The sequence below is a fragment of the Balearica regulorum genome, unplaced genomic scaffold, assembly GCF_011004875.1.
Source record: "Balearica regulorum gibbericeps isolate bBalReg1 unplaced genomic scaffold, bBalReg1.pri scaffold_34_arrow_ctg1, whole genome shotgun sequence".
NCBI lineage: Eukaryota > Metazoa > Chordata > Aves > Gruiformes > Gruidae > Balearica > Balearica regulorum.
Genome location: NW_022679072.1, coordinates 47,650 through 72,332, shown reverse-complemented (window position 1 = coordinate 72,332; position 24,683 = coordinate 47,650). Strand labels below are relative to the sequence as shown.

Sequence of the window (24,683 nt, the reverse complement as noted above, 5' to 3'; positions counted from 1 at the left end):
ACTTTTCAAATGCATTATCTGTTGTTACAGAAGCTGACAACTCTTTAGAGGCAACCTGGTAAATTCAGATGACACTTTTGTTTAACAGGATTGCTCACTTTCAAATTTCGTGTTAACACTGAAGTACTTGGAGTACAGACACTCTGAGTTACCAATCATTAACATCAGTGTTTAAAGTGATGCGTTGATACATCTGTACAGAAATACACAAGTACTTTTACTCTGTGGAGGCCTTTGTTCATGTATCTACTGAAGTTTCATATTACCTTTTCGCCAATTCTTTTCTGCCTCCAGGCTGTAACCAACTTCAGAAATGGAACTGGCTACACAAAAAGGCTCCGTCTGCAGATTCAGCAGCACCAGCAGAAGCAGATGATGCCTGTTACACCTCCTGCTGCTCTGGTGACTGCCGCTCGACAATCCACATCTTCCTCTCCGTCAATCAGCACTTTGTTGGAAGAGAAGGTAAATTTCATTTCAACGTATGCTGTGATTCTTGTGGTTTAGTAGAGCTCATTTTCCAACTGTTTGCATTTATTTACAACGGCTCTCAGGTTCCTGCACAAAGACAACCAGCGTTGCCAAGTCTTGTGGGCCCTCAAGGACAATCAATACCCTCAACGGGTAAGTGTACTAGAACTTTAGAATTACTTGAAAGAATTATCTTCAGATAAACTGAATGGGATTTTTTTTGGTTTTCCTCTCCCCACTCCAAAAGGTCACCCAATGACAGCCAGGGCAGTTCGCTCAGCAGGTGGCAGACCAGGCTGGGAACGGTAAGTATTCTACAGAAATTCAATATACTCCTACTTGTAACCTGTGAAAGGAGGTCGTAACACCTAACTCACACAACAGCTGATTTATAGTGACATAAGTATGCACAGATAGTTGTGAAGAATACAAGTGCTAATTACTTTCTAAATGGCTTAATTGGAATTGCCTTTAACAAGGGGGATCTGTGCTTGCAGTAAGATTATTTAAACTAAAACGCCAGTACATGATTGAAAAGAGAACTCTGGAAAAATGAACACTTTTTGAGGAGATCATCGTTGCATAGAAAAATTAAATATCCTTAAAGGATCAGATGGAAAGCCACTCTTTTGATTACTGGCTGAACAGGGCTGAAGAAATTGATCTCCCAATAGAAATCAGCCTCCGACATTCTCTCTTTAACAACTCAGTTGATACTGATGGAGAAAATTATTGGAAAAGTCAATGCTGTTATTGTATCACCATTTTGAATTTCTTCAATTTAGTCATCTCACACAGCCAAGCTGCTTTCTCTCAGTTGGAGAGAGAGGAGTCTCTTTTATCTATTACTGCCGTGTCAAGTTAGTCCTTCGGTTTTTTTATAGATAGATTGTAAGGGTGCATTGGGTTTATAAAATCTTAAAGATAAATTGAAACAAAGACCAGGATCCATCCCACAGATTGTCTAAAATCTCCAGTTCAGTAAGCAAGAAAATAACAGTTCAGGGACAAGAACAGGCCAAATACATCGTCATGTGGCAACAACGTAGGAAGCGTATGTGGAAGTTAAAAGAAGTTTGAGAGAAGATGAGTTGATATCTGTGCAGTGCTTTGAAGACCAGAAGTGTGAAGTATCACGTGCATCCAGGAGTGGCAGAGGAGCGGTGGGCACTGGGCCCATGGGAGATGGGAGTCTCTTTGAAGTGTGGGCAGCCTCCATCCACAGTTGCAAAACTGAGTATAGGAGAGAAGAGTGAGGGAACTGTTGGGGGTGAGGATGGGGAAGGCAAGTATGAGGACCAAGGAACAAGTGTCGTCTCCAATGAAGAGAAAGTAGGGAGAGAAATGCCTAAGTTGAGAACAAGAAGTGCTCGTCACCATGCTCCCGCTTCATTCGGGTTCCTCGTTCAAATCAGGGCAGAGTGTAACAGTGACGCATGTGTTGGGGTTTCTTTAGAAGTTCAAACCAAGGACGCCTGCACAGTGAAGGTACCCAAAGGACTCAGGCCCCAACACTGCCAGCATCAACACCCGTCTTTGTGCCTGTGCCTCCACGTCCCTTGTATCATCCACCTCCCCAGGCACTTCTCTTCCACCGGGGTACCACCACCACCCTTTACTCCTCAGTTTCCATCTGGTCAGCCTCCGTCTGCTGGGTACACTGTCCCCTTTCCAGGACATCCCCCAGCTCCTGCAAACACGTCATCAGCTTGGGTACCAACAGCTCATTCAAATGCCACCCAAACGACACACACACCTCCTTTGTCTAGAGAGGGGTTTTACAGAGAACGACGGAGACTTAAAGAGCAGTAAGGATTTGGCTCAATGACGTTGCGTTGGTTTTCATTGTTGTATCTCGGTAGCATATCAGCCTGCAGTTACACCAAAGTGCATCTGACATAAGCAAAAATGACAGTTTGTTTTTTTCCAATATGCTTTCTCATTGCAGATGATAAACATCCAAAACTAAACCAAGACAAACGTAAATTCTAAAACTTTCCCTAAAACTTGCAGGAATTCTAAACTGGTTTTGCTTAAAGAGGACCTTTGGCATTTGCACGCAGTATACCTTTTCTCAGACTGGCCATGTTTTGTTTCTTGATGTCTTTTTGTAATAAAGGTAAAACTAAAATTGTAGTAAATGTCAAAGTTATTTTAACAGTTACAAGTCCAAACTTGATGAGGTTACAAATGATTTTGCTAAGGAATTGATGGACTAGAATGAGATTCAAAAGGAGCGTAGGCATTCGTTTTCCAGGTAACTACTTTACATGTCCATAATGGAGAAGCGGATTGTCCAGAAGAATCAGGAGGAGTTCCACTCCACCTCTCTATCGTTAGATGGATTGGATGATTCAGGGGATTAGCAGCGGCAGGACTTCCATATGGAGGTTACTCGCTCAAATACGGCAGAGATTACAGTGGCCCAACAGTTATAATGTTGCAGCAGTTGTTAAGGAGCAGATGTGTCTTTTACTAAAGCTTCTCTGTAATGACATCCTTCACCTCCTGAGAGCTGTGAGGAGGCCAGAAACTGGAGAGTTGTAGTTGCTGGATTTTCTGCATCTCCCTACTCTGATTTGCACCATTACTTCAAAGCTCTTCAGAGGAGACATGCAAGACAAATTGTCTTCATTTCCTCTTTTGTCTCTCTCACGTGGATAGACGGATAGACTTTCACCTGGACTGCAGACTGGAGGCTTTCACTAGTATTTTCTTGTCATCGTTCAATATTTCCTAGGAATTAAAAGATCAGACTTGTTTGTAAGGAAATCTTAAATTGATGAAGGAGTTTGAGAGGAGGGATGATGCTAACAAACATATGGGGAATTACGTGAAATGGTTCTTCTTTAAAAAATAATAAAAGAAAAAGTTGTGAAGAAAAAACGCAGGGTAGCTGATGTTTTCTATCCCCAAAAATCACCTGGGCAGGAGTCTATTAGTAATGCTGTCAGTATCTTCCCTAGAGTAACGGCATTGAGTCCTATTACTAGATGTGACTTTTCTTGAAATGTGGTCACTATCCTTGGTTCGAGCTAGAGGTATGTGCCAAATGTTGCTAGGACATCTGGCTAGAAATGGTGATTAAATAGCCCCCTAGGTAGGATTGCCGTACAAGTATTTTGCATCCTGGATGACTTGCCAAATAAGTAGTGAAGTTAAATAGACTAAACTGACATTTTAAAATTGAGCTTTACTGTCGTTGGGCTAAATCATGTTTTCCTGATGTTTGATAGTGCCCTGTAGCCATTAAGACTTGCTCTTTTTGCATCTCACCGCAACAAAAATGATTTGCAGTGCATGTAGCTGCAGAGCATATGGAGAGGAAAAAAACACCCACACACCAAATTTGGGAGGAAGAAGACTGGGGAGAGTGACTGTTTTAAATTAACATCATTTTTTGTGTGTGTTGTGTTTTCTTTAAGGTCCAAGTCTCCCTGCAGTAATTCATCAGTGCTGCCGTACCCACAAAGAGGCAAAGAGAAGAGGCACAACAAGCGTAAAAGACAGAGAGAAATTCCACCTTAATTTATGTTCTTACTCATCTTCCTATTACGTCTATAAAATTTTTTTTGAACTTGTGCATGCTCTTTATTTTGAAAAAAAAGCACACACCATCCAATAGCTTTTCTCAGTGTTTAGCTATAGCTGCTAATCTTTCCAGAGCAGAGCTATGCTGTAAACCCTTTTTTTTGGTAAAGAGAGCGAGAGAAAACACAAGAAAAGATTTGCCCCGTAATAGTCCAATTAAGTAGAAATTCCAATGACTGCAAACGTGACTTTAAAGGAACTCCATTGGGCTAATAGTGTGATGTTCAGAAAAGCTTACTGTGGTGACTGGCACAGTAGATGAGAAATTGGCTTAGCTGTAACGCAAGTCTTAAACCGATTCAAAGGAAAAAAACCAACCAACCAAAAAACGACAACGAAGAGAGAAAGCAAGGATTTAAAAGACCAGACTTTCTGCCCTGATATTGCTCATTTATATCAGCTACCAGTGTTTGTGTAAAGCTTGTGGCTGGAGATTGGAACGTTCTTGCTAACCCTGATTTTAAGGCTGCAGTGCAATAGTGTGCAATGAAGGCAAAACCAGCCAAGGTGCTCTCAGGAACAGCAGTAATGTGCATTCTACAGCGCCTTTATCGCAAGCTGAACAAGGATAGGATAACACCGAACTCCCTTAGGGAAATGCACTCAAATCCTGTTGAAGATGCTGAATTCAAGACCCCACTGCATTAGCTCCTGGTGTCACTCAAGCCTGAACAGCTACCATCTGCCTTTGTGAACAAGACATGGATGGACGCCAAAGGCAGAGTGGCACCGAGCCGCTGGCTCCCTCGGGGCTGCAGGCCCCACACAACAGGGCTTTCTCAGCAGGGAAAAAAAGGTCATTCTGCTGATTTTCTGCATTTTCTGTTCTTTCTCCAACACATGTGCTAAGGCTGCACAGACTGATGTGTGTCTGGGAGAGCTGACGGAGGATCAGCAGCAGGCAGATAGCTCTACCTGCCACAGGAGACGGGGCTCCTTCACACATCAGCTGGTGTTGAGACTGGTGTGTACGTTCGTCAGGGGCACGGCTGAGGCACACTCGCCCATGCAGAACCTTACGGGAGGGCTGGCTGGGCTACACCTGTGTCACAGGGACAGCGGGCAAGTACGCCGAGATTTTGAACACAAGCCACTTGTCAACATTCAATCCAGAGAAAATCCAGGACTAAAAAAACTAACCAGCCTCAATGGCTTCCTGTTAGGCAGCAGACCCTGGGTGAGATTTCCTACAGAAAGCTGAAAACTACCCTTGTAGCTTATTTGCTATTGTTACACAGCCACCTGTAAGCATCGGCAGTCCTTTTCTCCTGCTCACCTTTCTCTAGTGGATGTATGCTACTTTGCCCTTCCTTCTCCTACACTACAGCACTTGCCACGGGATTTCGCCACCTGCTAATCCCAGGCTCGTCCGCTGTGCTCACTGAGGGCAGGAGGGATTTCCTCCTGGGAATACTCAGTGTGGCCAACGGCAGCTGCTTGGGGAAGTAGCGGGCAAGAAAATGAACCCACCACACATAACGAACCATAACTTCATTTCCTCTACATTTCTGGGCATATGCTCCCTTTGCTCTCATCAAGTTCCTTACTTGAAAGGGACTGACCAAACAGAACACTTCAACGTTATCATTAGAAATCCAGGACAGACAGATTTGTCTGTGCATTTCTCTGTCTCTCAGGAGAAAGACGCTGTATTTTTAGGTCATGATCTTTGCCACATTACGGCATGCGATCTCCAGGCATCTGGACACTTTGAACTGAGCCAAAAAACACCCCAAGCTAAGACCAGGAGGAATGCCACAAAGCAGCATCTGTTTTAAGCTGATGCTTTATATCTAGTCCTAGAGGCAACAGACAAAAGATAAAAAGATAAAAGCAAAGATAAAAGACAAATCCAAACCACAAAAATCACCAGTGGGCTTTTAAAGTGCTCTTAGGCACTTCAGTATGAAACGGTCCTTAAAACTTCACACAGCACTGCTACTCTTCAGATGGGAAAGAGGTGTTGGGGTTTTCCTCGCTTATTTCCCCATAGCATTCAATTTTGAGTTCTCAAACAATTTCGCACGTCAACAACAGTGAAGTCAGAACATTTCTGAACACTCCATTTGTATCATGCAATAGATGCACTTCCTAATCGTTTGCCAACCTAAGGGACCTTTTACGGAAACTGATTTAAAAGAGCCAAAAAGCCCACACAGAGATGCGCTCTGAGGGCCGCGCAGTGATGAACTCCAGTAACAGCCAGGGAATGGAGCCCTCCAGAAGATCTAAATGTGAAGAGCTCCTCCAGGGCCACAGGGCATCGCAGCATTCCAGACAAAAAAAAAAAAAAACCTGCAAAGGGCACCAAAAACAAAACGGTGAAGCGCTCCAAACAGCCCCAGGGTGCAGAGCTCCCAAACAGACCCAGGGTAGAGTGTTCCCCAAAACCCCAAGGGATGGAGGCCGCTGAAAAAGCCCCGGCATGGAGTGAAGCGCTCCAAAATACCCAAACAGTGAAGGGCTGCCAAAAAAGTCCCGGGGCTGGCAAGCTCCAAAAGATCCAAACCATGAAGTGCTCAAAAAAACCAACAAACAAACCACCCCAAAACCACCAACAACAACAAACACCACCAAAACACCAAACCCCAGGACAGAGAGCTCAAAAAAAACCAGGAGACAGAGGGTTCCAATAAAGGTCTGGGGCAGAGATCAGCTAAAGCTTCAAGAAAATGCCCAGGGTGGAGAGCAGCCAAAAATCCAAACGGTGACAACTCCCAAAAGGCAACACGGAGAACGGCACAAAACACCAAAGAGGAATGCACTCCTCCAGGGCAGCACAGCGGTGACACACTCCTCCGGGCTCACAGGAAACAGTTCCCAAAAAACCAAACGGTGATACATTTCTCCAGGGCAGCGCTGCGATCCTTTCCAAAAAAGCCAAGTTCTGTATATGCCATACTACAGTATATCCATAAAGGCCTTATACAAAAGGAGCTGATCGAGAGCTCACGGGTCAGGATTAAAGGGAGGGCTGGGGCAGGGGGCATCATAGCGGGGGTCTGCTACAGGCCCCCTGACCAGGGAGACTGAGCAGATGAGGCCATCTACAGGCAGACAGGAGCAGCCTCACGCTCACAAGCCCTGGTCCTTGGGGTGGACTTCACCATAAAAAAATAGCAGCAAAGCAATGAAAGACAATGTAAAGTCAACGTCCTCTTGGATTTGCAATACATGTTCCCCTCGTTCAGGCTGCGATCCAGATCTCGAACACACTGCCTGATCCTCCTCCCACAGTTACCCAATGCTGCTCTAAGGTTTTAACTTCGTCCAACTTTGCCACAGCCAACCGGGCAATGCAGCAGGGATCTAGGGAACCAGAGAGCAGGGCTGTGGCGGCGCGGTCTTCTGCCGACAGAGGAGGAGCGAGAGCTGCGCGGCAGTGCTTCACCTCAGCGCCCGCACTGACGGTCCCTCAGGGCGTCCCCTCCCGTCACGGTGATAACCGCGCTGAGTGGGGAAGCGGTCCCGTGGGGGCAGGCGCAGATTCGCCCCGCGAGTGTACACACACGGTCCGGACCAGGTGCTTGCACAGAAGGTGCTCCGGTGCCGAGGCAGGCGGCAGCGGGGGCCATCGCTCTGCCCCGCCGACCCGCTCCCAGGGCGGGCTCAGCGCGGGAGAGCCGCCCCCGCGGAGGGGCCCCGCCGAGGAGGGCCGGTCCCGCCAGGCCCCCCGGCCCGCGCTGAGGGCGGCGGGGCGAGCCGGGATGGCGCCGGGGGGCGGGCGGTACTTCTGCACGGCGGGCGGCGGGCTGGAGCCCTTCCTGGCGCGGGAGGTGCGGGCGCGGCTCGGCGCCACGGAGGTGAGGGGGGAGCCGGCGCCGGTGTCCACCCGGGGCGGGGCGGGGCGGTCCGGGGCGGCGGGACCGGCGGCCTCGTTCGCTTCGCGCCCCGGAGCCGGGCGGCCGCGGCCTGGGCTGTGCCGCCGCCGGCGTGGGGCCCCACGGGTCTGGTCTTGGTGTGGGCCGGAAGGGACCTCGAAAGGCCGCCTGGTCCAGCCCCTGCTGTCTCCAAATAGGGGATAATAAACTCTCCAACGCTCCGTTGTAGTGTTAGAAAGCAGGCATTGCTTTCTTCGGTGCCGGGTGCACGGGGGATAGCCCCGCCTGTCGTGCATACCCTAACCCAAACGTTCATCCTTTATATACCTTCAGACCTGAATCTTCAGACATTTTCCCAGAAGTCTCCACCTCTCCGCCTATCTACTGCATTTACATAATGCTGGCGTTGCACAACTACACTCCGCGTGCGCGGGGGTCTCGGGTGGTGGCCGGTGGTCGTTTGGGGAGTTAGCCCCCCACTCCTTTGTCCCTGCTATGCTCACAAGCCTTTGAGGACAGACTCCTTGGTGCACTTGGGTTTGGGGGTTGTTTTTTTTTCAAAAAGGGAGATGTGTGTGAATAGCTGAGAGGTAGTATACAGGGACTAATCTTCTCCTGCTTAGAGTAAATGGTTTTATAGCTAAAAATATCCATTCTGTGTTAGAAAACTTGGTTCCCTGAAAGAGTCAAGCTCTTGCTGATGGATTCCTGGCTGACAAAATCCCCTCGCAGCTTGCTTAACTATTAAACCCTCTTTAAAGTGGCCTTCAGATTACCTAGTGGGATTTCTCCCAATTAGTCGTAATTGCCTAAAGCGTGTTCTTAAAAACTGGGATGACGGAACCCTTTTGTGTGTCTGGTTTAAACGAGTTGAAGCTATTGTTGTTTCAGGCTGAGGGTTTCTACTGTTGTTTTTCCCCCTTTCAGAGGAAGGTGAACTTGCACATCTCGCCCTCCAGGAGCGAGGATGCCGTGTCCAGGTTCAAGCCGATGCTCTCCTCACAGCTTGCGTCCTAGAGTTGAGCATGGAGGGGCGTCACCCTGCGAAGGTTTGGTGTGTTGTAGCAGTGGGTGCTGTGAGGTCTGGAAGGCGACCAGCGCTGTGAGGGCTGCTGGGTGGCGGTGGGGTGGAAGCGGCTGTTGGGGGGTTTCGTCATTTGCATAGCCCAGCCCCCCCCCCCCCCCCCCCCCATGCTTCAGAATGTCTGGGTCCCTGCGGCAGTTTTTGAACGGTTCCTCCCAGCTGGGTCAGCAGACCCAGTGCAGCCGGTAGATGCCATTGGAGCTCCTGTCTGGCATCAGTCCCTCGGTATTTGGAGTCAGAAGAGGTGAAATTTGAACCTGCAGGTCTTCTCCGATGACCTTCAGGAGCTGTGGGCTGCGGATGGCGACTGGCTCTCTTTTTGTGACCCCGTGACCGGTCCCATTGCTCACGGGAAGTGGAACGGCTTGAACAGGTGAATCTGCCATTTCCCTTCTTCTGGGGGTTACGGGAGCTGTTTTGGAGGTGAGGGAGACACAAAGTCGTGGTCTCGAGTCAAATTGGATAGAGCAGAGGTGGACAGTAATTTATCTGACCTCAGTTGTGTATCTGTAACGTGGTTGTAATCGTCTGCGCCTGCCCAAGTGGACTGAGGTCCTGTTTTGTTTTAAAGGAGATATAACGAAGAAAATCAGTGAATCCAGTGCGCGGTCTTTCTGACCAACTCTATAAGCATTTACTGTAGGATGAGATGAGCAGGACCTTGCACTCACTGGTTACACTGACTAACTCTCCATTGCCTACAGATGGGACCAAGGTTGGCTTGGACAAGGGTGTCTGCATTAGAGACATCCATGTTTAGTCAGACAAATGGCACTCCAGTCTCTTGTGTTCCTCATCAGGTCTCTGACAACTCTGCTGTTAGCCCTTCCTGAGGCCAAGTGCAGTCTCTGTCTCCTGTATTTATCTCTTGTTTTGTTTTTTTGTTTGGTTTAGTTTTGTTTAACAGAAAGAAAAGTCAGTCTTAGACATTCAGTTGCGGAAGAAAGTTTGTGATCTTTGAAGATCACCCTTGGATCTTCAGGTGGGTCTAATTAGATGCCTTTTCCTCTTCTGTTCACCCCTGATAAGCTTAGGCACTCTCCGTTTGTCCTGTTTCTGAGGACCGCTGCCCAAGGCACCTAGCATTGCAGAGGGAGATTCTGTATCTCAGTTTGCACCATGAATTCTGTGAGTCAGGAGAGCGGAGTATTATTAGGACATCAGCTGATTACATTGCACTGAAGTGAAAAAGGTGTTCTATAACTATGAGAGATAATATTGGGTATGATCAGAATTTAGGTGTTTTGAGCAAAAGACGCTTAAAAAGTCAGGGAAAAATGATTAGCATAGCGCTATTTTTTAAATTTTTTGTAGTTTGGATTTTTGTCTATTTTAGATTTAAAGTTTGAATTTAAACAAATGTAGTGGAATTGATGTGGGAAACATGTTCAAATAGCCAAGTATTTCTTTCAAAGGAGAATAAGCAAAGTAGCAGCTACAAAGAGTGTTTTGGCTTTCAAGTGTTTTGTGGTTTTGAACCCAACTCTATAAGCTCCTGTTAAATGAAAGGGGCCTACAAAAGCAATCTTTTAATTCTGTGTCACAAATTTTATGATCCACGCCCTTCTAAAAAATGATTGTCGGTATTGCTTAGTGGAGACGTAGGCAATTAGTGGTTGGCCTCTCAGGAGATGTATCTCCTTTTGTTCAGAAGACTCTCGGGCTGCAGCAAGCGGCCAGGCGTCAGAGCGCAAATGGAGGATCCCAAAAAGAAGTCAGCAAGTTACAAAGGAGGAATGGGCAAGTAAAAGGCAAAAGCCTGAATCCCATCTGTCCTAAATAATGACCTGCTCAGCTCTGGGCTGGTGGCACAGCCCACCTGCAGTGCAGGGTCTCGGGCACAAGTCTTCTGCAGTTCGGTCGTTCTCTCCTTCCTCACAAGGGGAAATTAAAAAAAAAAAAAAAAAAAGAGAAAGAAATAAGAGGAGCTACACATGACTTAGTTCAGTAAATGGAAAAGAAACTGAGATTTAGCTCTGTTTGCCTCTTCTGGAGGATGGCCTTGAGCACAAAGGAGAAGAGTGCCGTAATAGCAGGCTGCTGGGCAGGCAGCGGGGAGGCAAGGAGTCTGCTCCCAGGGAAGCTGTTCCGCTTGGTCTGATTCGGGAACTGGTTTCTTGGGGGTTTGAAGGCGAGTTCCCAGCACACACCCCATAACTGCTTTCTCTCTCTCTCTGGCCCGTTCATTGTCCTGATACTGCTGCAGGCTTACAGCAAATGGGGAGCCCACCGTTACAGGGAGATTCTCACCTCGGGATGCCTGCAACCTTGAGCTTAGCCTTGCGCTTGGTCCATGAGAGAGCCACGGCTCTAACTGCAAACCTGAGTGAGCGAGGGATGCGGAGATGGGACTTTTGCAGGGAGCGCCTGGGCTGCTGGACAGGGTGAGAGCCGTGCCAGCCAAGTCACCTTTTAGCTCCAAGTGATTTTTCATGAAATAACACGCGTGGCAGCCAGAATCCTGTGGTGTTACTGCTACGTGGTTTTCTTTACAGGTTTCCAGCTGTGTTCCTCCTCCCCGTGATAAACAGTGCTGCCAGTATTTCCTTCTGTCTTAGAATACACAAAATGCATTCCCTTCATAAACAGTGCCCTGTAATGCTGCTATCATTATTGTTGACCTTTTTTGGAATTCCTCCAGGTTATGAATGCCTTTCTGATGAGAATCCTGGGATTTGAAGGGTTTTCTGAGCAATGTTTCCTCAAGAATCAACAGATGGTTTCCTTTTCTGTTTTCCTTTACATCCCCTGTTTCCTCATCTCTGACATCTTAGGATGTTCAAAGTGGAGCTATGCAAAGAACTGATTTGGGGGTTTGCTGCAGAGGGGTCCGAGGCGAGAGTCTCATGTATAGTAATAGTAAATCAAACGAGTAGTAAGCCAAAGGCCAGGGGCTGGAACCAAACCCGCAGTCAGCTATGGGCTTGTCACTGTGAATCGAGTACGTTTCCCCCTGGGAGACTTTGCCCTTGAAAGGGGTCGTTTCTCAGGGTGTTACCTGAAGAAAAGCCCGAAATGCTAAAGCAGACTTCACCGTTTCTTTGCCGCTTCTTTTCCTGATGTTTGTCAGTGCACGTGAGCAGTGTGGGGTTTTTTTCCTTGTTTGCTTGTGGTGTACAAAACCAATCTTGCTAGAAGAAGCCGATGTGAAAAGGAAAAGAAGCAGCATTAGTGTTTCTGGGAAATACACTGCTTATGCTGTTAAGGGTTGGAACTGGAGATGTAGCTGTGGGTTAAAGGTTTTAAGAGAAATGAAGCTAAATCCGAACCCGTCTAATCCTCAGACGGGTTGCTAAGAGTTGCCGAATGGTAAGGATGGTTGCTGGAAGTCTCGTCCTCTTTAAGGCTGTGAAGACGTGCTCCGACGAGGCCTTTTCCCAGCCCAGGGTGCTCAGGGGTGCAAGACATGCACATCACCACCAGCTCTGCGAAGGTGAAGAGAGGTTGTGCGCCTGAAGGTTCCTCTGCCCCTGGTGGGGATGATGGTAGCTGCAGCTGCATCCCCCCCTCGTGGAAAAGACAGCAAAAATGGGGTTCGTGGTAAGTCTGGAGCCGCCGACGGGGGTGTCTGTGCCTGGGACGGTGCCCGGAAATTCTCAGGTGAGAGATGCTCCCCCCTGACCAGCTGTGTAAAGGGTGTTGGAAAGTTATTTCCATCCCCTCGGATAAAGTCATCGTACACTATTGTGGCTCTGCAGTGTGAGACCTGGCTCTGGCTTGGGGCATTTGCCATTTGAGTGACAGACTGGGAAAAACCCACCCTAAAGTTAGGATGCTTTCCAGATGATGAGACTTTCCTAGTACATCTACCTACTACTGGCCTTAGCAAAACGAGAGCAGTTGTCCTTATATATGCCAGAGCTTGGGAAATAAAGCTGTGATCCGTAGAAAGTCAGTACTTGGATAGATGGCTTAACAGCCGAGAAGCACTTGAGCACCGTGCGTGATTATTGGATTATTTTAAGGCTATTGCAACTGCCTTGCTATGCTTGCGCGTCCCACGACAACCTGCCTATGTCTGTACATATACACATGTACATAGACCCTGTTAGCCTGTGCACATTTGTAGATATAGTCCCATAAGTGTCCATCATCTCAGGAACCAAAAGAGAAGCAGCTTTCCTCCCGGCGCGTCGTGTTTTCCTATGGTTTAAAGCAAGCGAAATCTACAGTTACAACTGTGTGCTCCTAATCACTGTGCTCCTGAAGGAGCCACGGGAGCAGCCTCCTTCACGTATTGATGGCTGTGAGAAAGCAAACAGGTTGTCACAACAAACGTTCCCAGCCACGTCCTAAAACGGCTTCTGTAGCGTCAGGGTTTTGTGTCCCCAATGTTTCTTCTGCTCTTGTTGAAGTGCCAGTTCTGAAGAACTGTTGAAAATCTGGAACAAACCCAGCACTTGTCCTCAGGGATGTTTGAAAGTTCATGCAACGCCTAAAATTCAGGCAGGACAGACACAGGAAGGATGCTTGTGATTCATTGTGATTTTGAAAACGGTTATTTTGAGTTGTAATTTCCATCATGTTTTTACTGGCCCCTTTTCCTTTCCAGGGAGCAAAGCTGATTTTAGCTCTCGAAGCAGCATGGCCACTATTTCAGCACCTGAAGTCCATATGTCTGCTGCTGGAGGCAAAAGATCTCCTTTTTGTGCAGGATGTGCAGGAACCGAAGGAGGTGGCCGTAACGCATTGCAAGGCTCATCAATTTGGTCAGACTGGCTGTAAAGGTAGGTAATCGATTGGCGGATAAAGCTGCAAAGGTGGCTGCAGAACAAGGTATCCTTGCACTACTACCAGTAAAACAGATGAAAATTCCAAATTTAAAAGCAAGATAAAGTAAACTAGATGAGCAATTGGCAGAGCACTTAAAAGCATCTCAGAATACGGAAGGATGGTGGGTAACACCAGAAAATCAAGTAATAGTAACTCCACAAGTTACATTAGAACGTGCAAAAGAGAAACATGAGCAGACAAGCTGGGGTGTAGATGCTATGGTTACAAGGTTACGAACATCTGTAATGTGTCTAGGACAGGAAAATATGAGTGGAAGTATTGAAAAGTGATAATTTCAAAACTTCCAAAGGGGGGAAATGTAACCGTGGGATAGGGGCCATGAGACAGAAACTACAGAATCAGTTGGAGATAATTAGTTTGTAACCAAGGTAATAGGTAATGGAGCTAAGTGACCATGGCAAGGTACAACGCTGCTCTGTTCCACGTACAGTCCCTACCAAACCGAACAACAGGTTCGGAGATACTAATCTTATGAAGTAAGTTGTTATGGACAGGTGCACCCACAGCAAGGGTACTGCGCACGCCCGCAACAAGAGGGTCACCCAGCGGACACGGGTGCGCGACCACTGACGACCACCAGAGACCCTTGAGGACCACCGACTCAAATCACTGAGCATGCGTGATGGGGAGGAGACTATGGAAATCAATTCTAAGAAATGATTATCATAGGACTGCCTTTTCTTGGAAAAATAATGAAATATTTTGATTCTATATAACCTGTGTGTTGGCGATCACCTGGCGTGCACGTTGGGTGGAGCTATCCCCCGTGCATCCAGCGCTGCAATAAAGAATGCCTGCCTTTGAACACTACATTGGTGTTATGAGGTTTATTCCCGGGTTTCGGTGACAACGTCACAGGCCATCAGCCCCGTGCCTGTCACTGCCCCGTGCCACTGGTGTCCCTCAACCTATCATCACCTGGTGTCCTGTCACCCCCCAGGCTGCCACCACCCAGTGCCCCCTCCTGTCAGCAGCCAGCCAGGGCAAGGCAGCCTGCGGGAGATGCAGTGGGCTCTGCCGTGTGGCGCTTGGCCGCCCACGCCGCAGGGCCAGTGAAGGAAAGGGATATCTCAGGGGGTTTGAGTGTATCTTGTTGCATTTATGGGACGTTCAGTCAAAGAAGCCAATGACCAATGCACTTCCCAACTGTGGCACATCCGCAGTTGCTTGAACTCTAGAGAGGGGGACTAAAAGCTAAGGAATGAACCAGTGGCATTAGGAGGTGCCCCAGGACATCCTTCTGGCTTTCTCAAGCACCACAGCTGCTGCTGACACAGCCCTAGTGCATGAAATCCTGCCTTGAATTACAAGGGCTAGTTCTGCCGAGTAAGAATAACCAATGGCTTGCAGACGTTTCTCGGGCCACCCGGCTATTCCTTTTTGTTCAGGTAAATCTAATATAAAAGGCTTCTTGTAGTCTGGCAGGGCTAACGAGGGAGCTTCCACGAGTGCTTGGTTTAGATCTTTAAATGCCTTGGGGGCTTCCGGAGACAGGAAACCCTTCTGATTTCTGTGCTGTCCCCTATATCCAAGGCACAGTTATTTTTGCTATTTGTGTCTGTCTGTTTTTCCTGTTAAGAGTGATTTGGAAGCCTAGGGTTTAATATGGTAGCCTTGCTTATAAGCGTGTGGTGGAATATGGACTACACATATTCATTCCATAATTCGGCCATAGCCGCAGTCAAAACTACAGCCGCAGAGGCAAATTAGCCTGACGGTTGGACAGGCACTAAAAGCCCATCCTCTACCAGAAACCACCTCTCCTGGGTGTCTGTCCCACAGAGTTCTCAGTAGTACATGGACTGGAATCGACATGACGAGCCTTCACTGAAGAAAGGAAGGATACCGCCCTTCCGCCAAGAAGGGTTTGTCGCTACTCTGAAAAGAGACCCCTGGGTACGCTGGGAGAGCAAACCTATGGTCAGGTTTGCTCCCTCTGTCGGGGCTGGGAACTGGAAACGCCAACAGAGCCTTAAAATTAACAGAATAGATGGAAATGGACAATTGAGATCTCAGGACCACACAGATGAACAGGGGAGTCTTATGCCTGGAAGGTTGCATAGATCTGTTCCTAGACCTAAAGGCATTTGGTATTCCTCCACAAATTCTTCCAAAACCTTACTACAGGCCACATCCACTGCGCAGGGGAGGGACATTCTCCAGAATCCATCACATCAAACCTATTCTAATAAGCATCACGCTGCAGATTTCTTCCTGGATGGAGTTCAACAAGCTTGCTGGCGATACTAAAGTGGGAGGAGTGGCTGATACACCAGAAGGCTGTGCTGCCATTCTGTGAGATCCAGACAGGCTGGAGAGTTGGGCGGAGAGGACTCCAATGCAATGCAATAAGGGCAAGGGTAGGGTCCTGCACCTAGTGAGGAGTAACCCCAAGCACCAGTACAGGTTAGGTTACTGGTTAACCAGTACAGTTACTAGTAACAGTTAACTAGTTAACTGTTACTGGTTAACTGTTAACTAGTTAACTGTTAACTAGTTACTAGATACTAGTTAACCAGTACCGTTACTAGTTCAAATGTCTCAAGAGAATTAGAAAAATCCATTAATGAAAGCACAGATAGTAGGACAGCTCTACAGGAAGAAATCAAATTATTATAACAAGTGGTAATATAGAATCGATTAGCCCTAGACGACCTTGTAGAAGTACAGGACAGACTATGTGCGTTATTGAATCACGGCTGCGGGGGGTTTATGTAAATCGAGACCAGAAAAACGAAACCGAGAGAAACAAGATAAAGACTCATTTCGAAATATTACATGAAGAAAGGCAGGGATCTCCCATCAATCTATTTGGATGGCTAACCTCTTGGCCCACAGACTTACAGTAGAGGACTGTGAACTGAAAGGATTTGGGTTATTGTATTCACTCTCTTGTTTTCGTTTGTAAATATATGGCTGTGTTTACATTGTCTATTACCTTCTGCACTCGACTTCAGACTAAAAGAAGAGTAGTATCGTGTGCCCTTGACAGTTAAAAGGAAAGGAGGCACTGGTAGGAAAAACGCATTCCCTAACCCTTGTACCAATTGGTCTTTATAGTATAAAACTGAAAGAACTTGTATAAGATCTATCTAGTTGACAATGCAGACTGCACAGACACGGTTCAGTCAGCATGAATGAAGGGCCCCAGGTCCTTGCAAGGAGAAGGACAGCCCCCCACCCTGAAGAAGAAAGGGTACCCCAGGACTACCAGATCACGCCAGCATCCCAGCCCCTTCGACACCTTGGTGAACCCTCCCCTTCTCTGGCGTCAGGGATAGGGAGCTGCAGCAAGACTGACTCCAGGGACGTCTGCATCGAGAAAGAAGCGGGTGGGAGATGACACCACAGAATTCGAGTTGCTTTGCAAAACAGCAGCCTCTGTCTCTGTGTGCGTGTGTCTCTGTCTGTGCGTGTCTGTGCGTGTGCGTGTTAAGCAGCGATTGGTCAAGTCGCGTTGGGCCTCAGTGCCTGAAAGGTGTAAGAACCATGTCTGAAATGGCATTTGGGATGCCCCAGTGGGATGGCATTTGGGATGCATCAGCATCCACGGGCCAATGGTCCCGGCACCATCCCTTCCCCTTGGTCAGGAAGTTCACCTCCCCCCACCAAAAACTGTGCTTGGGATGGGAAATCCTGGCGATGGGAGACCGTTCGCATAGGAAACCATCACGGGGCTGAGAAATCATCGTGGCGATGGGAAACCGTGGTGGGGATGGGAAACCATCATTCAGGACAGGAAATCATCAGCAGGATGGGAAATGATTGAGATGGGAAGTTGTTGTGGTATGAAAAATCAAACGCATGGCAAGGCTGGCTGAAGCAGGTGCTGGCGGAATGATCGCCGTGGGGACGGAACCCCTAGAACACCGTTTGCCCCAAACAAAGCCCACACTGGCCAACTGCCATGGCAGGTACAGCAGCAGGCTCCCGCTCCTCCTGGTGCTCCTGCCCCACTCCAGGTAACCCCCCACCTGCCTCTGCCCCGGCTCTCACCCCATCACCCCTCTTCTCTTCCCCCAACAGAGAGGTTCCCTCTCCGGCTGCCCATGGCATTGGAGGTGCCCGGTGTGACCTTCACCGCCCCGGCCATGCCGCCACCGGTCACTGCCGGCGTGCTGCCCTCTGTCCCGGGGCTGCCGGTGTCCTGCCAGCCTGCCCAGCTCCACCCTGACACCCACCAGCTGGCACAGGCCACTGTCTGGCAGGGGGTGCCAGGGCCCCTGGGGGCACCAGGGCAGCTGGCGCAGCTCCCCCCCGGGGCGCGGCTCCCTTCTGGGGTGCAGCTCCCTTCTGGGGTGCAGCTCCCTTCTGGGGTGCAGCTCCCTTCTGGGGTGCAGCTCCCCTCTGAGGTGCAGCTCCCCCCCGGGGCTGCTCCCTCTCCCCCTGCCTACGGCTGGGGACAGCAGCTGGTGACGGGGATGCTGCTGCCCCAAAATTTCTGTGATCCAAATTCTAGCACTGCCAGTTTTGTTGCCATTTCAATGTAAAGCACTGAGCAGCTGAGAAGTGTGGCTGCTGATGGATTAAGCTCCAAGAAATCGGCAGGGATGGCAGGGTCTCTTCCGTGTTCTGGCAGTCTTGAGCACGAGCAGCAGAGGTGACTCGTTTTTAGTGAGCCGCTATGAAAGCAATGGTGCAGAGTTTTCACGCTGTAGCCCGGTGCCTGGTTTGTTGCAGGGCAAGCTAGTCAGACTCCAGAATCTGGTTGATGCAGGTGAGACTTGCTGGGGTTTGTTTTTCTCCAGGGATCCATTAGTTTTGTAGCCTAACAGAAGTAAAAGCAACTTAAGCTCGATCGGGAGAGAACCTCGTGCAGACTCTCCTTTAGAGCCCTTTCAGGCTATTTTGCTCTTGGCATTCAAACAGCATTAAAAAAGTGGAAAAGAGTTTGCTGCTTCTGTTTGATTATCAAACATTCTCCAAAGGTACTGCTAGTGTGTTGAGACGGTAAAAGCGCGATGTTACATATAAAATTGTGCTCTTACATCTGTCAAGGGCTTCTGAAGTGCTGTGTAATTACATATTAGCATCCCTTCTTACAAACTGACTGCTGTGTTTTTTCTGTGTTTCTGTTGTTTTCAGAATACACAGATGAGAATGCCCTGATTCCGAAGAGCTCCTCGGTGATTGTGAGAAGAATCCCTGCTGGAGGAGCTAAAGCTACCAGCAAAAGACATGTTCTGTAAGTATCCATAAAGCATTGGCTTCTTTGTTAGGGGTTTCAGCGAGTTAACTTTTTAAAGGATACTAGTTTACAGAGGCATTCCGATTGTATCTTTCTTGTTAAAGCTGCTGCTAATTTTTGTTGTCATGGGTAGATTTTCATCTATCTGTCCCAAAGTAGACTTAGATTTTTAGGCCTTCTGGGACGTGGGGTTCCAATTCCAACCATGGTAACTTTTAGGATGATCCTCTTGGGTTTGTTCAGAGAGCCAAGGTGTAGATCCTGTTTCCTCTACGTGGAGAGATTCCTTATTACATGGGTTTGCTTTCATTGCTTTTATAGTAAAGACAGATACACGTTGGAGTGTAAAATCATAATTTGTTCCCATCTCAGAAGAGTCTGATTCTCGGTGTTTGACTATTTCTTGTGTTTGGAGGGGGGGATAGGGCAGGTGTTCTTATGCCCCAAATCCGGGGGTTTTGCATACTAGCCGTACAGGAAGGACCAAGGGTGGCCAGCTGGTGAACCACGCAAACAAGTTTCCTTTTAGTTTCCTAAAGGCCGTGTCCACTTCAGGCAAGAGGAGAACAACAACATCCTAAAGTGTATTGCTTTTTGTGCGAGCGTGATGAGGGAATAGTTCATACTAATACTACTTCATCCTTTCCAAACTTGAAACTCAGGAAGCAGTTTAGCATGTTACCAAATGTTAGTAGTTATCTTTCTACGTCTGTTTTTACCCTGAGCTGATATCTGTGCTCCACTGTTTAATTCTGTATTCCCAAGATTTCCGGAGGACAGAGAAACAGGGGTATTGATTAAAATTCCAGCCATTCAAATACTCTCCTGACTACAGGAATATTACTGCCACTTATGGATTCATAGAGCCCAGTTCTATGTCAGCTACATTAGCATTGTTTGAGTGGTCGTGTTTTCCAGCCTTCTGAAAGTTACACCTCTCCCCCACAATTAGTCGATTTTATTAGCTTGTGGGTTTGCCACGTATTTGTAACGTTGGTTGTCAAAAAATAAAGTAGACTGATGAGTTACAGTGTGTCTGGGACAAACAGTGCAGCAGCGTCCTAGTACCCATGAAGCATTTGCAAGCAAAATCAAAATCCCCTGAATTTATGTGGCTCTGCGTGTAAACATTGGGCATGTTACTGCAGTAGTTGTTGAAGTGCTTTCAGGCACTGCCTAGTAATTCTGGACACCACAGCATTGTGCTTATAAACATGGCCGTGTTTGGGGGTTAATTTAAATATGTATGCTTAAACATACCTTGTCAATGCATCCTCCATTTCTGGTGGGTGGCATCCTCTCCTGGTGTTGCAGTGCTGCCCTGAAATGACGGGATCGATGCTGCTAGCATCAAAGATCAAATGGATACCTGTGTGTGAGGATAACGAAAGGATGGCACTGCTGGTCATTGAAAATTAGCCAGGCGGATTAGGTCTCTGTTCCTTCAGCTGGAAAAATTGCAGAAACAACTGGTAGAGCAGTTAATGTTTGGGAATGATGAATGCATGCTGTAATGGTGGAGAGGCCTTCAAAAACGCGTTAATCGCCTTGTAGTATGTTCTTCGGGTAAACGGATGAAGAAACCATTATGTGGTAATCTAAAGGGGTTCCTTCTACATCCTCATCTTCAGGAGGTCCGTGGCTGTAATTGCGAGCCTCGGTGGTGGTCTAGCAGTGGCAGGAAGCATGAGCCTTTCTCTTTGTAGATCAGTTCCACAGCAGCCTTTGAATTGCCTCCGCTCACGGGATGCTTTGGATGATGCATGAATTGCTTGTAACGATATCAATGGTTGCATGTCTGATCCATGATGAGCAGCATGCAGGTACAGATCAATGAGTATGTGGAATCTCAGCAAGTTTTCAAATGTAATCAGTATTTCCTAGAACATTGTAGCATCTTCAAGATTACCTTAAAAGCAAATTCTGGCAATTAAGACTTCCCCCCCCCCCCCCCCACCGGTCACAGGGCTCATAAATCACCCAAAATCTTAGGATCTCCTTTCAGGTGACATTTCTACTACTGTTTTTAATCAATACAGCATATGTAACACATGTAGTATTTTGGCACTTTAACGGCTAAGTATGGTAGACGTCTGAACACCGTGCGTGGGCTTCCACAAAGCAGCACCCTTCTAAAGACTGTGTTGCTGACAGTGTTGTTATTTCTTTGTCAGATGACTGATTTTTTTCACTTAAGTAAACTTGCACTTCAAAGTGTCTGGACTATCCCCGTTCTTTCTTAGGAACTAGAGTACTCGATCTGGTAGCTATTTGTGATACTAGGGAAATACAGATGGGCTAAAGTTACCTTTGTAGTTTGATGGTTGATTATTTAAGACCACAAAACTGTAGTACTGACTTCATATTTTTGATACGTAGCAGAGACCAAATATCTGAGGACTTCCACTTTCACTGTTGTGGTCTATATCCGTAAGTCTTAGAGTAACTGGTGACAAAGTAGACATGGGATTTTGAAGGGGTTTTTTTTAGTTGCACTGAAGGTACCAAGAGGGAAGAGTTTATGTACATGACTAAATTTCCACATTCAGTAGACTCTCAGAACATAATGTGTTGATGTTCAGGTTTTATAATCTGTTTTCACTGCTTTATGTTGGCTAGCGAGTGCTTTACTTGAAGTTCTGATCACCTTTATTTCTCCTTCTAGAAGCCGAACTGAGCCAGGGAGTGGAACATCAAAAGCAGTATGTAAAACCACAATTTCACACTTTTTTCTACACACTGCACTTAATTCTAAACAATGTAGCCTTGTATTAGTTTTCCAAACATTAACTTAATCTATTTTCCAGTCAAACATAGTATATGTTGTAAATAGAGTGTATTTGGTTCAGCACGGTAAAAACTGAGTAACGCCACCTTTTGCATGGTTCCCATGTGAATATTGGCATTGGTGCCTAGTGATGCATATTGAGTATGTTAGATTATTTCCTGAATGACTTTGTGTGGCACAGATATTGTAGGATCATTCTGAGATCCTGTAGGTTCAAGGTTTGCACAACTGAACGTGGTGCCCTGTTCCATATCGGTCTGCCTACACCTAGTCATATGCATGTTTGTATAGCTGTTGTGTGCTTTTTGTTTCTTGCCACAAACGTTGTTTGGAGTGTACCTTTTGCCATTTTCACATTGTATCACTTAGCTTTTGTTTTTAAATGTTTTTTTCCTAAGTGGCAAAAAATGGGGGGGGGGGGGGTCAAGCAAATACCACACCCAACATAGCCCATACATTTTGAGGGCAGTTCTGTGCAGCCAAATGATTCTTTTCCATGTCCTTAACTACTTGGGCATTTGTTCCTAAAACTGTATAATTGAAGTGAAATTGTTTGGGCCCCTCTGGGTCTATAAATGTGTTTGATAGATTGCCATGAATATAAATATTGTTGCCACACAAAGTGGTATTCTCAAGTTCTGCATTTGATCTCTCCACTTTATCTGATGAAGCAGTTAATAGTTTGTCTGCGAATGAAAATATCTGAAAGCCAGAGTACAAGTTGTGGCACAAGGTTAGAGCCTTGTCGATCTCCAGCGGGTCGGGGTATTACAGTGTCTTTTCGTTAACCACGGAGGCACTCTGAAGCTGTCATAGGTTTGGACTCTGTTTTGAGCAAAACCAAATCACAGTAGCTTGGAAATATCTCTTTCAGTGACACTCAGAGGATATAGTGCAAACTTTCAGACTACAGGAGAGGTTAACTATTGCTGTGTTTTGAGTGTAGAACTTGAATATGTCCTTAATTTTTTGTGAACAGGTTGATGAGTCTTCTGCATCTACTTCTCTGGCCCAGCTTATTAAGGTACATATAAATTCTTGTCAAATAATACAAAAATGTATTTGCTTCATATTTTTAAATCTTAGGACTGTGATCTATAGCTGGATAGCTGTTGGCATGTGAACAAAATGTTAATATAATTTTTAGTAATTTAAAGTATTTATTTTGACTTTAAAATGTCTGTATACTTTGATCCTATTCTGTAACAAGTAGTTCCCCGTGTGGGAAGATAGAAGGGGAGCACCTTATCAGCCCCAACATGATGTTGCAAATTACTCACCTTCAAGACACAAAGAAGAGGCACGTCAGGAGCTGTTTACCATTTTCCCTAGGTTTGGTTAATTTTGCATTGGAAACTAACACAATTTTCACAGAAGAATTTAATTGCCTGTAAGTTAGGGATGTTTCAGGGGGATTTGCAACGGCCAAAAGAGAAGCGTTTCTGTCACATGGACAAGTGCATGGCTATTTCTGAATTGCTAGTCATTGTAGTTATAGGTCCATTCTTTGAATGCTTCACAATCTCATAAACTGTAGTGTATGTACAGGGAATAACACAATCTGATTTGGTTGAACGCAGGCTGTGTAAGTTGTGTAAACGTACCTAATTGCTTGTAGGAATACACCAATGTGCACGTGTGGCATATTAGCAGTCGTGACCTTCTGAAAGTGTGGTAATGCCCTGTTTTCCTGTGGAACTGCCTGCCGCCTTTCCTCAACAACGTGTAACTTTCTCTGAGAAAGCACTAGCCATTGCACTTTGTGTGAAGGCGTAGCGCTAGCCAATTAAATTTCTAGTCTTTAAAGTTACACAAATTAGAGAAGGCAGGGCCTCACACAGAGGAGCTAGTTCGTTCTTCTCAAAATAAAGGCTGGAGTTCATTTCCAAGGAAGAGAAATCTCTTCCCACTGGTAACTTCTCACCCCTCTCACTGCAGAAATTAAATTGTGTACCTTTGGGGGGTAAAAAAAAAAAAATTAGATTGGAAGGTAGCCACCAAAAGAAATTGGTCTCCATTAGTGCTGTCCCTACACGTGTGCTTGGTTCTGTAAACTCATGTGAAGTTTTACTCTAAAATGGGAAAAACTGTCCAAGTGGTCTACACATCTAAGCTTTTGAGAAAATTTAAGCATTTCAGAAAAATACAGGAACATGACAGAAAGCAGCTCAAACCTGCTACTCTAACCTCTTTAGTGCAGACTGGCTAGCATGGAGGCGATGTGTTGTAAAAAGTTTTCTGGTTTATCATTCCTATGTATTAAATGCCATATTTGAATTTTGTTCTATTCCTAGTAATGTTTTGTGGTTTGAGGATGTGTTTTGTAAAATGTTGGGATTCAAACAAATTAGTCAATTATCTGTAAAGTCTTCTGTAAATGTTAACGGAAGTGATTTCATAGATGTCAGACTGGATTATGTTACTGTTGAGAAAAAACTGTGCGTATGGAAGAACCATTTAATAAACTAGAAACTAGTTGGATGCTTTTGTGAATGAATGCATATAAAACCAAACACAAGTGGCTGATCTGAATGAGAGGTGCTTGAAGGTCCACATCATTTACAGTCACTCCCTTAGACCCTGCTTGTATCTGGAATCGTGTGTAATAAAAACTTTCGAGCAAATACTATTAAAAAAAAAAATAAATCAGCTGACTTCAATAATTTGAAGATATAATTCTGCAGAAGGCTTATATTACAAATTGTATGTTAAAAAGAACAGTCAACTGTCAGCTGCAGTTAAATCACTTCATATGAAGAAGTGAGTGGGGGGAGAACATGCAGTTTGGACTCCCTGCAGCACATGATGGTCAAATTCCTACTGAAAAGAATCTTTTATCTTGCTGAGGGATTGAGAGAAGTTGGATTCCTTTTAATGCTTCTGTCTTTGAAGCTCAATTTCAGCAAGCAAACCCAACTGCCCTGACTCTTAAGTTGTATGTCCTTT

At 46.3% G+C, this 24,683-nt stretch overlaps 1 protein-coding gene across 1 annotated transcript in view; it reads left to right on the top strand.

The window, feature by feature from the left end:
- Nucleotides 1–23,020, top strand: part of LOC142599783 (E3 ubiquitin-protein ligase RBBP6-like) — a 172,835-nt gene extending 149,815 nt beyond the window's left edge. Inside the window, exons 2-6 of the mRNA XM_075741548.1 lie at nucleotides 18,847–18,946; nucleotides 20,916–20,954; nucleotides 21,615–21,651; nucleotides 22,717–22,761; nucleotides 22,948–23,020. Of these exons, the coding sequence (XP_075597663.1) occupies nucleotides 18,847–18,946; nucleotides 20,916–20,954; nucleotides 21,615–21,651; nucleotides 22,717–22,761; nucleotides 22,948–22,950 (224 nt within the window). The 3' untranslated portion in view covers nucleotides 22,951–23,020. The remainder of the gene's footprint in view (nucleotides 1–18,846; nucleotides 18,947–20,915; nucleotides 20,955–21,614; nucleotides 21,652–22,716; nucleotides 22,762–22,947) is intronic.
- Nucleotides 23,021–24,683: the final 1,663 nt, after the last annotated feature.